This window comes from Eleginops maclovinus, chromosome 2 (genome assembly GCF_036324505.1).
Source record: "Eleginops maclovinus isolate JMC-PN-2008 ecotype Puerto Natales chromosome 2, JC_Emac_rtc_rv5, whole genome shotgun sequence".
Classification (NCBI taxonomy): Eukaryota; Metazoa; Chordata; class Actinopteri; order Perciformes; family Eleginopidae; genus Eleginops; species Eleginops maclovinus.
Genome location: NC_086350.1, coordinates 8,858,809 through 8,873,027, shown reverse-complemented (window position 1 = coordinate 8,873,027; position 14,219 = coordinate 8,858,809). Strand labels below are relative to the sequence as shown.

At 42.0% G+C, this 14,219-nt stretch overlaps 2 protein-coding genes across 3 annotated transcripts in view; one reads left to right on the top strand and one right to left on the bottom strand.

Moving 5' to 3' along the window:
• LOC134874807 (cyclin-dependent kinase 17-like) overlaps positions 1-10,613 on the bottom strand; it is a 31,635-nt gene extending 21,022 nt beyond the window's left edge. The window contains exon 1 of one of the 2 annotated variants that reach the window (XM_063899020.1): positions 10,277-10,613. The gene's annotated coding sequence lies outside the window, so the exon portion shown is untranslated. The remainder of the gene's footprint in view (positions 1-10,276) is intronic. The other variant, XM_063899028.1, reaches the window with a different exon arrangement.
• Positions 10,614-11,982: 1,369 nt separating this feature from the next.
• The window catches only part of ucmab (upper zone of growth plate and cartilage matrix associated b), an 8,675-nt gene continuing 6,438 nt past the window's right edge, over positions 11,983-14,219 (top strand). The window contains exons 1-3 of the mRNA XM_063912662.1: positions 11,983-12,098; positions 12,227-12,289; positions 12,372-12,467. Coding sequence (XP_063768732.1) covers positions 12,038-12,098; positions 12,227-12,289; positions 12,372-12,467 — 220 coding nt within the window. The 5' untranslated portion in view covers positions 11,983-12,037. The remainder of the gene's footprint in view (positions 12,099-12,226; positions 12,290-12,371; positions 12,468-14,219) is intronic.

Below are 14,219 nucleotides of genomic sequence, written 5' to 3'. Positions count from 1 at the left end.
GAGTAAAGCCAGACATGACAACACATGAGTAGTACAGCTCCTGAGGGGTTTTCCATACTGACAGCCTTTTGTTTTCCAAATATCTGTCATAACCTGAATTCTGTCCAGAGACGCAACAACAAATAATGAGAACATATACCGGAACAGGGCACGGCTGAAAGTAAAGACCGCCCTTTGATGCTTGAATCATCAGGTAAAGGGAAGGTTGTTACATAAAAACAATCCTTCCACGGCTATGCAATGGTTTTTGGTTGCCGTAGTTGTTCTTACTGTCCTTACTTGCTACAATAAGATGTATGATTTAAATATCAGTGATGGAGGACAAAATACACCGTCCTCCTTCTGTGAAAAAGTGCATTCAAAGTTCAGCAAAAGGGAAACGTGACGAATCAAGTTTGGATCTTCCAAAGTCAAAGTCTTTGTAGTCTTAGAAAGAAATTCCCTCGTTGTGCTTCTCTACACATCATTTTGTTGCATAACTACACTTGAATACCAAACTAAAAAGGCAAATACCTATTTAGTTTTTGTAACTAAGAAAGTGAAATCCTCATATAATCTTCAGCTTAACGTAAGAATGTATTTCTACACAGAGAGAGAACTGTTCCTCATCACTTCATTGGATTTGCAGTGGCAAGGGATTTAATTTTGGCTGGAATAAACAGTTCATTGAAATGAATAAACAGTTCAAGCAATCAAAAAACAAACAACAGTGCATGACAGACGACAACATTTCAGGGGCAACTAAGAACCATTTTTAACATAAATTCATCTGTTGGTTATTTCTTACAATATCACATTTCACAAAATAGCAAACAATGCATTTTAGTATCCAGAGCCCAGGGTCATGTCAACAAATACCTGGTTTTCTACCAAACACCAATCCAAAAACCTTAGATTTACAAAATATTTAAACAGAAAAAAGCAGCTCCTCACATTTGATAAGCCGGAAAACAAAGATTTGTTTGCTTTAAAAAATTACTTAAATGGTTAAAGTTGTTTGTTGGTTGTTGCAGTAGGAATGGGAGAAGCACCAGCCCAAACAGGCAAATCAGATTCTACCTGAAGATTGGTGGAAAAGTCAGAAAACATTACAACATCAGCCACCATTCAGTCAACGAAACATGCCACTTAAATTGACATAAACATACCTCATCTAATAAGAGGACTCTGCAGAGGCAGGGACTATTTCACACCCCAGCAACTCTAAGTTTAAAGCAAACGTTTGCAAACAGAGTTTTAATTGTCCCAAAGGCTGCCCCTATTTCTTCACAAAGCAGCAGCTTGGCATAAGGCCAAAGCAAACTGGGACAGTGCAAAGCTGAATATTATACCTTCGATCATGAGAACTTAAACTAAAACTTCAGAAATTCACAGCTTCAGATAGCGGTCTGAACTTGAACACCCAAGAATCATGTAACAAGACGGTGAAATGCATCCAGGGGCATCTTGTCGGGTGAGTGGTCTTGGCAGAGTACCATGTAGACGTGACATTCCTGGTTTGATTCTGCCAACCATTTTTGTGACAACCTCAAAGATTAATGTGGCAAAAAGAGCCAAAGAGGGTCAGTACAAGGAATGGAACACTCGTCTTGTGTTCATTTCTACATACTGCCCTTTTCGGCTCCAAGTGAAGAAAGAATCAATCTAATTATTCCAGAAGCTGCGATGAGGCAGAACGTGAAGTGGACTGTCATCGCAGCTTCACATCAGTCGCCTCATGACATATCAGCTGCAGCGTGAGGGAGCAGTCTGTCGTCTCAAGAACAGCTTGCTGCGTTTCCTACCCACACTCCTGCTGCAGCATTTCCCACAGCCTTCAACATGTGCGTAGCATAAGAAAAGTACATTTTCAACCAATAACTTGACTGATTATTCCTCCTTTTGTATTTTCAAAATAACCTGTATGTTTAAGCACAGCTGAGGGTTAAGATGTAGTGATCAAAGATGGCTAATTTACTCCCTTGCTCTGACCTAATCTGCTCCGACCAACAAGACAATTGTTAACAACAATAACAAAGAAAAGAACAGATTTGCTTAATTGAGAAGATTAATAACATCTAGTGCAAATGTCAATCGTGTTGTCTTACCCTTACCCTGCAGCTGCTGTTTTTAGTGGGTCCCAGCACTTCTGTTGTCTGACTCCTACTGTATCAGAGAGTTTAGATGTGGTGCTCATTAAGTCTGTGAAGGCTGTTTGGACTTGTGTTATCTGCTGATAATTTATCGGCTGCAATTTCCTTGTGGATAAAAGACCTAATAATAAATACTACCCAATACCAATAATTTATTGTCCTTTATCATGCAGTCCCTCCCTAGTCATTACGATGATGAAAACTTTAAATCACAACTGGTAACGGGTGCTCTGACACAGTTCACCAACTGTTTCCTGTGTGCCATTATTAATAACTGTGCAATATTTACCTGGCTGCTATATCACAATACAGGATGTGTATTTTGTGAGTTGTGTGTTTTTCTTAATCTTAATATTTTTTAAATGCATATTTTCTTTTGCAAGGCTGTCTTTGGCTCTGTTGCTGCTGTAGCAAATTTAAATTTCCCCTCTGTGGGACCAATAAAGGGATTCTGATTCTTCCCAAAGCATGCAACACACTCTAGGAAAGGACTCGGATGTAGTTTTAAATCGAAAAAAGTATGGTTATTCGTTTTATCCCTGATATTACTCTCTACAAACTCACTAAAATGTGTTTCCAAAGTTTGGGATGAGCAAATAAAATCAGGATTATCTTGCTCCAGATTTTTTCTAAATGTACAGGACATTCACTGTTGGTTTTTGCAGTTAATCTCTCTTTAGTTTCCATAGCAATATCTAGAATCCGCTCTTGAATTATAAATGTATATGGTGGGGATCTGAGGGGGCACATTAACATCTCATAAATAACCCGGGATATGACCTCCTATCCAGCAGACCAGACACAAATCACTTTCTGTGAGTTTTAATGGAAAGTTAATGGCAGCAGTTTAGAGGAGATGGATGGTGCTTGGGGGTGGGGGGGGGTTGGGGGGTTCTTTTAGTGTGCTCTGTGCACCCATATCCGCTGACGGTCGTTCCTGCTCTGGGATCCAGTGGGGAGCTTTGGACATGATCCCTTTCCCGAGCCTTATCCCTTCTCCCATAAGTAGGCCGGTCTGAGGTCTGAGCTCCAGATCTGCAGGGAGGGGGCCAGGGAAGAGGAGGGGAGACGTGGGGAGGACGTGGGGGAGTTTGGGGGTGTGTTGTGGGGGGTTACCGCAGAGGGGTCCAAATACTGCGCTGATTCTGGATTTGTTCCCATGGCAACCCCACTGCTTTTTCCATGTTGTTGGAAATGCAGAGCACGGCAGGCGACTGCCTGCATGCTGATTTTCCGTCTCCCACCATGTCCCACCATATAGCAACCCCAACCCCCCCTCCACTCCCGACTGTCTGCATTTTTATCCACTTAAACCAGCCATCAATACCCACCATAATACGACTCCCCCCTCACAGACAAACTGACATCCCTAGCTGTATCTGGCAGTGCAGTGCATGAGGTAAGGGGGGGTGGGGGGAGGGAAACAGCAGAGAGGAGGAGCACTATGGGTGCTGCAGTGTGACAGTAAACACATGCTTCGTATGGATTCTGTCTGCAAGCAAACAGCGACTGCTCTGATGGTGAACTGCGGGCTCCCTAAAGGGTAAGAGGTCCCACTGCGAGGAACAACTACCCCCTCACGGCAGCTCTGTAATGCCAAACTCCACGAGCTACCATCACTGCTGCGGTCTGACGATTGTCCCACTTCTGCTACAAGAACCAATCGCACCACAGCCGCCATCACTGCCACAGGGTGCCTGCTGTGTGGGCCACCCACAGAAACAGGAAAAGCAAGGTCGCAACCTCTGTGTGACCCCCCCCTACAGGGTTCAGTAAACCAGCTAACGTCACTGCCTTCGGGAGGATGAGGGTCCTAGAAAAACGTCTGTTGCTCCTCCCCTCACACACAGAGAACAAGCGTGACTGTTGGCATGATTCACGGGTGAGCTCAGCCTAGATTTTCTAAAGAGCAGCCTTTTCTCATCCTAGCCAAGACAATGAGGACATGATTGAAGGAGCTGGCTCCATTATAGGGCCCTTATATAAAGGCTGCATTGTGCGCAGTAAAAAGTTGGCTCATTTTCGAGAGACGCAGGAGGTAGTTGTTGTGCTGCGTGGTGCTGTGCTGAGCTGAGCTTGACAACCAGGCTCCCCCTACGCACTGCAGCAGGTGAGGCATTAATTCAACAGAAAGAGGTGTTGAAGAGCAGGTACACCAACAAGTCTCATCAGATTCTTCTTTTTTCGTTGGTCTTTTCCAGTCACAATGACACACACTCTTTCCTCACCCTGCTGCGTTCACACTCATCACACATATCACCTGTGTCCGTAGGGCTGACTGGTGCTGACAGACGGGTCAGTACTGGTGTGAGTGTGAGTGTGTGTGTGTGTGTGTGTGTGTGTGTGTGTGTGTGTGTGTGTGTGTGTGTGTGTGTGTGTAATACAACAGAAACTTTAGCCAGAGCCCTTGGCCGAAGGAGGAGGCCAAACGAGTGACGCACAGCCACAGATCTCACTAGCAATAAGATTCAACACCAGCTGATTAACACTGCTGCCATGGTAACAGTGGCTTGAGTGACAGGCCTGCTCCTCTTTAAGCTTCCTCTGTGGCCCAATACTGCCTGCAGTACACAGCAGATGAGCATGTAGACACACAATACTGAAGGTACGTAGCTAGGGTTTTGTATCGTGGTAGTTTCTTTGAGGGGGTCAAAACAGGTCTTATAGAGTACAGCAGATATGATGCGCTTTTGTAGGACAACCTCAATGGGGCCCTGTTATGCTAATTTTCAGGTTTCTTCAGGAGTGTGAGAGAGAGAAACTCCCTCTGAAGGGAACCTTGGAATATTAGCGTTTGCAGAACATTACCATGCACAAAAACCTAGATAACACGCTACAGGACAGGGAAATCCCAAATAGGCCCTCTAAAGTTTGCAATGATATAAAAGTCAAGTTTCCATTGGCTTTTGGATTAGAGCTCTACAAAGTAATCTTTTTAAATGAAACCCATTTTTAGACATTTTGAGGCAATTAATTCAAACGGCAGAAAGAAAACTAATACTAAAGTTAGCCTATTAATGATCTACATCCCAGTAGCTTAACTACCATAAACACTACTAAACTAAGCTCAGACTATATTGTTCCGGCGATAGCATTTAGTAGTGTCTTCAAGTCTCTTGTTAGCAACCCTTCTAATAGAAGCTTCAAAATTCACAAGTATGGTATATACTGAAGTGTTTTATGTTGAGGCAGAGAACATTGAAATGTCTTAAGCTTGTGTTAATCACCGACCTTATTGCAAGCAATAAACCAAAAACCTTGGGCAGATTTAGCGTCCACAACATCTTCTGAGCACATTGCCAGTCAGCAAGACCTGCCCGACCAAACAACAGCTGAGCTGAGAGGGAAGCGAAGGAGATAAATCTAGGACTTAAAGCGATCGCAGGACAGAGAAAGACATGATATGAGATGATACGAACACTTTATGCTTTCATGAATGATGCTGAAAACTTCAAAGTTGATGGAAATTGTTTCCAGAGACAACATGTAGGTTATATTATCCCCCTAGAGACCAGTTTTTTGTTACTGCTCTTTACAGTCCTTCAGATGCAAATTCAAACAAAGCACTAGACCTACAGGAATGCACTTCTCTTGTTGTTCTGTTTTGTCGAGTTGTCTTGCTTAGCATAATGGACTAAGCTACAACTCGTTTTGGTTTTGCAATGCTTTGTTGCTTATTGACAATAAATGATCCATGAATCCTTGGTAAACCAAAGATACACACTGGTTTTAGTGTCTTTACAGTGGCTCCCTGCTTGTTTTAGGATTTATTTCAGGGTCCTTTTGATAACATTTACACCTCTTCCTGACCTGGCTCCAGATTCTGTTTTATACCTTTTTAATCCCTTATGAGCCTTGACAAATTATGAGATCTTTGTAGAGGTCTTCTGTCTCTTTAAGGCTGGAAACTAAGAGGGACAGATTTGCAATCAGGACCAGAGGCATTGGATCGGTCCTGGGAAATAATGCTTTTCCAGCAGCAACACTTTGGACTTCCTTTTGATAAGAGAAAAATAAAGTGAAACTATTTTCCCTTCACAAATATGTGATGAATAGCATGAAATTAGACACACTATTCATACGAAACGAACCATTTAAGGCGCCACTTACACTTCACATGATAACAGTTTCTGAATGGGATAAAAACCCTGCATGATTGCGCAGATAGGAGCTGTGGACACAGCTGAGATCGACAGAAAGAGCCTGATATCATCTGGCAGGCAGCACATTTCTGTCACTACAATGCAAAACAATTGTCTTTTTTGTAAATCATCAAAAGGTTTTGCGGTTGGGACATTTTGCAGATACAATGAGGATCAAATAAAACACATTTTCAGAAAGGACCCTGGAAGGTGTTATTCTCTCCTCAGAAACACATATACTAAGAGAGATTGTCCTCATTTATTCTGGATAAAAAGCAGCATTATAATCACTCTCCTGTTTGACTCATTAGGGAGATAATCATCTGATCTGAGTCAAGTCACCTGGCGTACGATTGTGAGCAGCACATTAGCATCAGAGAGAGCGACAATTAGCCCCCCTCTTCTGCTCGTCTGAACCCCCAGCAGGTCCTGATAGCTTCTCATGGCTATGAGAGGGGAACAACAGGCCAGGCGGCTATCTGAGGGCAGACGGCAGGACGGGGTTATCAGAATATCAGTTTCAGTATCAAACTGCAAACACAAACAGCTCTCAGCAGCCTTTGTAGTAAACTCAGACAGTCTGCCTGGCAGGCACAGTTGTTTCTTACACGTTGGTGAAAACCCTGCAGAGAGTAAAGCTGGTATCTTGTTAAGACTGCATGCTTTTTTTTGTTGGTTTTTTGGTTGAAAAACTATAACAAACCTCTGGGTGATAAATCTTCTATTTGCAAATTGAATAAAAGTAATCAGATTTCACTTATTAAAAATACTTGTAACAGTATCCCAGAGCCCGAAGTCGGAAAACACAAAGATATGAATTTTATTGAAACAAAAACAAAGCTAATGGTGACATTTGAGAAGTTAATACTTGGGATCTTCATAAATGATTAGCAAAATGGTTATTAATGAATCCTTGATCAACTAATATTTAACATCTGCATTTGATTTTAAAAAATGACTGAGGAAATACCTTTTCTTTTACCTTGTGAGTGCTGCGACACACACAACGCTTTGAATTAAATGGAGAATGGATAGATTTCATTAGAGAGGATCTTATTTTTAGCTGTTGAACATTGGTCTACTTCTCAATCCCTGATTAGAAAAAAAACCTACTGAGCCCAGGTAGAGTGGGCCTAAGGGTTTCGGAATTCAGCTAATTAAAAACCTAAGCCATGGATTTAAAATGGTATTTTATTAAACCAGTAAGAACTTAATTATGAACAGTGCAGTGCATTTTAAATATGTGAAGCAGTGCTGGCTGTAATAATGTTGGATAAAGTTGTTTGTGCGTCTGCTTCCAAATAAAGACCAGACAAGTGTTCAGACAGCTCCCGAAAATCCTGCCAAGAGTGACGGTAAAAAAGGCAATATTTGTCCCTCACCTGTTTCAGACATTAACAGATCATATAACGATCCAGATATGTGGTGTTAGGTATTACAGTATAACTCGATCAAACAGGTTCTCAGGCCAGCTGGCTCCAGGGTTGCAGTGGGGTCTTTACTCTCCAGATTCAGAGGGAGATAGGGAATCAGGGAGTGGAGACGGACAAACTTGCAAGCCACAGCATTTGGCTTGTGGGGCAACCGCATGCGAGAGGCCTGAGCTGCATGCCGGGGCCAGAGTTCTTGTGTTAATGCAGCAAAGAAAAGAGGAAGAGTTGGTATTCACGGCTATCTATAGAAAGGAGTGGTGCCTGTGACATAGCAGCTGCTCCCCAGAAAGCAGTGACACATTAACCTTCAGCCAGCTGTCTTGGCCAGTCGCTTAAACATGAACACACACACACACACACACACACACACACACACACACACACACACACACACACACACACACACACACACACAGACAGACACACACACCAAATTGCCCAAGAACATCTATGATGTTTGGTTTTAAAATCATGTGTAGGATTGCATGCTGATGTTGAATGAATCCCTGGCAAAGACACATCATGTGTATGCTCCCACACACACATTCTCACACACACCCATACACATACTAGACTATCATTTGATCTACACTGGGACTGGAGGGATCAGCACCCCGTGGCTACAGCTGTTTCACAGCGTGTCAGGTTGCCCTGCCACCGCCATCCCCAAGGCCCTCACCAAGGGAACGACCCCACGTCAAACCAACACACACAGGCACACTGTCCCCCAACAGCCCCCTGCCATCCTGCAGGTACCAGGATACCACGAGGTATTTTCAGCCCATAACACTGACACACCTCCTGAAGCTTCTACATGAGGACATCGAAGGAGCTCAACAGTGGCTGCTCATAGGAAATGAGAGGAAGTGCTATGATGGCTCTTTCTTTATGAGTACAATACTGTACTGTAAAGACTGACAAGTAAGAATGATTATGAAACCTCAAGATGTGTTTCTATGCTGACCACAATGTTTCCATAGTACAGCTTGAAAAGTGTATAAAGCTCTCACTGAGGGTTTGCTTCCTGCTCATATGATCACAATGTTTCTGGTGTCAATTATATTTTCCAAGGTATTTATTTAGGCTTGTTGCCATTTTACATTTTTAGAGTTTGGTTTAGCTAAAGAAACAAAGATGTCTGTAAAAGAAACCACATCTTCTTGATATACAGAATTGTATAATGAAGTTGTTTACAGGTAGTGCACTAGTAAACAAAAACAAATTAGTGAAACATTTGTTTTCTGATTAAATGTATAGGGTGTTTAATTCAATACCACCAATTTACGATGGATACAATAGCTGAAACATAAGTTTATTAATCCATTAGTTGATCAACAGATTATTAATCCTTACTGGTTGAACTTTTTTGTTGGTTTTCTTAGTGTGAAGGTAAACTGAACATTTTGTCTGTGGACTTTTGATGAGGAAAACATTCTGCAAAATAATGTATTATGATAGTAATACAAAGTTATTGACAGGAGCATGCTATAATTAAAAAGGTTAAACTAAATTATTATTAAAGTTACTATTGTACACATGAGTTCGGTCCCATGTGCACAACAATGTAACATAGTTGCATACAACAGAACATTTAACACTTTCTAAGTCTGTGTACTTGGAATAAAAGTGTTAACAACATGAGAACAATAAATGTGGCAATTAATTTGTAACCACATTGGCTCCTGGGTGTTTTCACACTAAAATGAACTTCCTCAAGAGTTTGCCATGAGCATCCCTCCCCCTCCAGAACAATGATGTCTTCCTTTTTGGACATCCTGCCAACTTCACATCCACCATTAATCCACACACACACACACACACACACACACACACACTTCACAGGTTAGCTCAGGAAGAAGAGATAAGTACAGGAATTCAATGAAAGCTGAGGTGAAATTCCTAGAAACTGCAGAAGTGTTTCTTAAACTGTTTCCCATGTCTGCTGTTGGCCTTCCCACAAACAGCTGAAAAGGCTTAAAGCTGTTAATACTGACTGTGTGTGTGTGTGTGCGTGTGTCTGAGAGAGATAGAGAGATCAGAGGCTGGTACAGTTTGCACCGTGCTTGAGAGTAGTTTGAGAAAAATGTGGTCCTGAAAACAATCCATCTTTAAAATATGGGTCAGTGAATGTTTTGGTGACATCTATGCAAGACGATACACGCAGAGCAGCAAAGCCCTCCCCTCTTACAAGCAAACCTCACACAATTTACCGACAACTAACCAGCATTTTTATTGCTGTGTATTAAACTACGAAGCTGACACACATGTACAACCAGGAGGGCAGAAACTGTGAAGCATTAGCCACTCTTAACTTACTTTGCAATTCAATTATGCAGCATGTTTTTCACCTCACAGTTTGTTTTTTAGTTAAATGCGGCCATTCACCGCTGAATGGGACATACAACAAACGACTGCATTCACACACACACTGTGAAGTAAACATTGTTAAGCCCGTTTAGAGTCAACGCAGGGCGGTGTGAATGTTTCTTATATCACCCAGGGTATATCCAGGGGTTGAACCCGTCAGTAAATTCACAGAAACTACACCGAAAAGGTGTGCAACTCTCACCAGAAACGATGAGCGTTGCTCCGACCGGAGTCCCCGACCTCGGAGCTTCTTCTCAGGCCGGATGCCGTCTTTCCCTCCGAGCGTGAAAAAAAACCCTTCTTTGTGGCTTCGGTGTGGTGGGGTCTACTTTCCGCTTTTTAATGTCGCTTATATCCGCGAGGTTATGGCGTCCAGCATCATGTCTGTTTTCCAGCCTTTTAAAGTTTCACTCCCGGTAGAAAATAGGAAGCGCTGTTGTTGCTTTTTTCGACCATGGCAGTGTGAGTGACGATAGTGATTACTGGTTGATCCGAGTGTGTCCTCTGCCTGCTGACGCTGCCTGCCACACCACCGTGTCATCGAGCTGTCTGCGGGAAACAGAGCCCCCTACTGCCGCTGCAAGGAGAGGCAGAGAGGCCCGGAGATAGCGGCTCAACAGCGGCTCTTAGTGGAGGAAATACTGCCTTTAAACAAAAATAAACCTGAGCCATTAATCAGTGGAGGAATGCAGTGGTGTAAAGTAACTAAGGAGATGTCCTGCAGTAGTACTGTACTTAAGTACAATTTACTTGGGTGTTTGAAAATGAAAAATGAGGTACATCATACTTTAACTTCATTGCATTTATGTAATGCCTTTAGTTACTTTGCAGATTTGGATTAATGATGTTGAATTTAACCTGGAGTAAAATTCACAAGCTACCCTGCAGCATACAAGGTTATTACAAGCTGCACCTTAACCAGCTTTGATAAACACATCAATGCATCAATAATGAATATAGTCTCTACTAATAACAGATTTTACTTTTATTTTACACCTTCTGAAAATAATGACAAATTACGTCACAGTTACACAGAACCCAAAGTGACAAGTGATACTTTCAGTCATGAAGCTAATTTATAACAATAAAGAGTTTCATTTATAAAAAAAAATACATGTTATTATAAACTTTATATGGTTTGTGTGGAAACAATCAAAACAATAACGCCTATTTTTTCCCTGAATTTAAAACTCACAGCCTCTTTGTTGAATTCAAAGTCCTTATTTACATTAAGTATGATTTTCCATCGCCTATATGCTTTCCACACTTACCTGAATAAACTTATGACACATATTTTGAAACTCTCCTTCCCATTTCCTCTCACTTCCCTGAGCAACAAACCTGCTCCATCTTGGATTTCCCCACAAAACAATTTAAACATTCAGTATTTTCTGGGGCACAGCCAGAATTCAGGTGTGTAAAAAACTCAAGCAAACAGAGGTCTGCATACTTTCCGGCAAGGCATTATGCAAGCAGCAGAGAGAGCGGCCTTGTTGAGGGGCCTCTTTCGGCTGCATCTGCAAAGGAGACATTTGGCAAGAAAAACCCTGCAGCCCTGGGCCCTGATTTGTTTTTGTTCACTATTTATTTTTCCAGAAACGTCATGTTTGTTGTATGTCATCAAATTTCTTTAGTGCGGGTATCAATCTGACAATTGTCGAATATTTAGCCTGAAGGGTCCTTTCTACAGTAAAGCCTATACGTTTTCTCTTCTATGACTAAAGAGATAGACCTCACAGGCCATAAAAATAAAAGAGCCCACAACAACTTTAATAAAACCTCAGCCCCTTTCTGTCTGCTGTTTCTTGCATTCAGCTTTATCAGATGTTCAGGTCACTCCCTCCTTCTCCTCATTCCAGCAGTCAATATTCCTTCAGGCTCCCTCCCCACTTCTCACAAACCCACCTCTCATCGTCGTTTTCCACATTACTTGTTTCTCTCCACAAATTCAGACACAGAGCTGATGATGTCTTGGACCTATGCAACCATGCTGGCCCTCCTCTCTGTGCTTCTGGCACTTTCCTGTGAGTTTGATGCAGGAGAATCAATGTGATGATATCTGTTTGTACTTTTCATACACGGGTAAGGATGTGAGTCTAGATTCTGTGTGTTTGAATCATTGTAACCCTTTATGTTTCGTCTTTTGACCCAGTGTCTCCAGAGGCCGACTCTGCAGCTGTGCCCAGCAGCAAAGGCAGCGCAAAAGAGCCACAAGGTGAGGAGCTGCATCTCTTCTTCATCCCCTCTCTTTATTTATTTATGTTGTGAGCTGAACCCCCTCCTGCTCCCCACCGCAGGTCCGATGAAGAAGATCTTCATGAAGGAGGCAGATGCAGCAACCTTCTTCAGAAAACGCAGCAGACGAGCCTCAAAGTCTCAGGATGAGATTAATGGTGAGTTCACAGTTGGTGGCAGCTTGGACTGAGGTCTGGTCAGCCTAGGTGTGTGTTTTTTGTTGTGTGTTTGTGGAAGTTGATGGCATCCGTGACTCATTACACAGGACATTCTTGCAGCAGAAGTTCACTTACACTCAATTCCTCACTGTTATACCACAATGGAAGTAATTTTGTTGCGTCCAAATTGGTGATTAGATAATATTAGTCTCATTAAATGTTCAAGGTTCAATGTTTTGTTTTTTCTTGAACAAGAAAATGGCACACCATTGAACTCTTGCACTCGCTTTATTATTGAAAATGTGTTCAACACTGTGTGAGTTGGTTTGGTTTGCTCTCAGTCAAATTTTTCGATTCTTCATACCTGTTTAAAAACGTTTCATAACAGTCAGCTCTTAAGACATGAAGAATATACAACTAAAAAGATGCAATGAATCCAGAAAAGATTTAATAGAGAGTCAGTCTAAAGGAATTTCCTAGAAATAAGTGTGATCCTCTCAAATTTAGACATAGGGTATACTGCTGCACTAGCATTTGGTTTTTGAAAAGTTAATTTAATCAAAATTAAGTGATATATATCCTCTTGCTCAAAAGTCTTCTAAAAAGCCATAGACCTCAAACCATAAAGCACATAACTATTAAAACAAAAAGTGATACTAAAATCCTCGACATCGACGAAATAAAGCATTGATCATAAAACGAGATGAAAAGTCCAAGCTCTGAATACTTTGTGAAATAAAGCGATAATGTTTCTTTTGTCCCCATCCTGACCATAAACAGGCACTGCATTGTAATGATGCAGTTACGTTTTTACAATATAAGCACACTGACATATGTCCTCTTGTTTTAGGTAAATGTAGTGATGGATGTAATTAGTCTTGAAACATTTTTTTGTTGTTGTTCAGTTTAATTGACAGGGAGTGGACATGTTAATGACAGCCTGGATGTTTTTATGGCAGCCAGCAGCTGTTAACTCCTCTGCTGGAGTCTGCAGCAGGAGCCACAGGGCAGCATGGAGCTCACACACACACACACACACACACACACACACACACACACACACACACACACACACACACACACACACACACACACCCTCACCCTCACCCTCACCTCATGAGTAAATCAGTCAATATTCTTTTTACACGTGTTTCGAAAATTCACATACTGCTCGATGTTTGACATCCTCGAGTGATTTAAGGCCGCTGTTATGTACCGTTCTGCCAACAGGAAGGTGAGAGCACACACTGAGGCTGCTGCTCTGAATGTGAGTTGTGTAACATTCTGGGGGTCTGTGTGTGTACCAGCAACAAAACACACTCCGTGCAGTTAAAAGCGGAGATAAAGTGAACACAAAGCAGTAAACACGATGAGGAGACTGAGACGGAGTGAGTGGGTGAGCGGCTGTGAGTTGAATGAGGAATGTGCCGACACACAGGCAGAAAGGCTTCAGAGAAAAAACACAGGTTCAAAAGTGACACAAACAAGCAGCCTCTCCTGCTGCACGATGGCACAAAAGCACATCTTCTTGCTTGCAGTCTGATACAATTAGAGAAATATTTGATAAATGTTTTACATGTTGCAGTATGTAGATGAAGCACGTTTGAAGCGAAGTTGATACATGAAAACAGAGACATCAGACTCTCAACGAATGCTGACATTTGTGGGAGTAGGTGAGTCATAAGAAACAGGTCTGCTGTGCTATGACTGAAAGAGAAAACAAATCAATCATAGCAGGTATTGTAGTTTGCC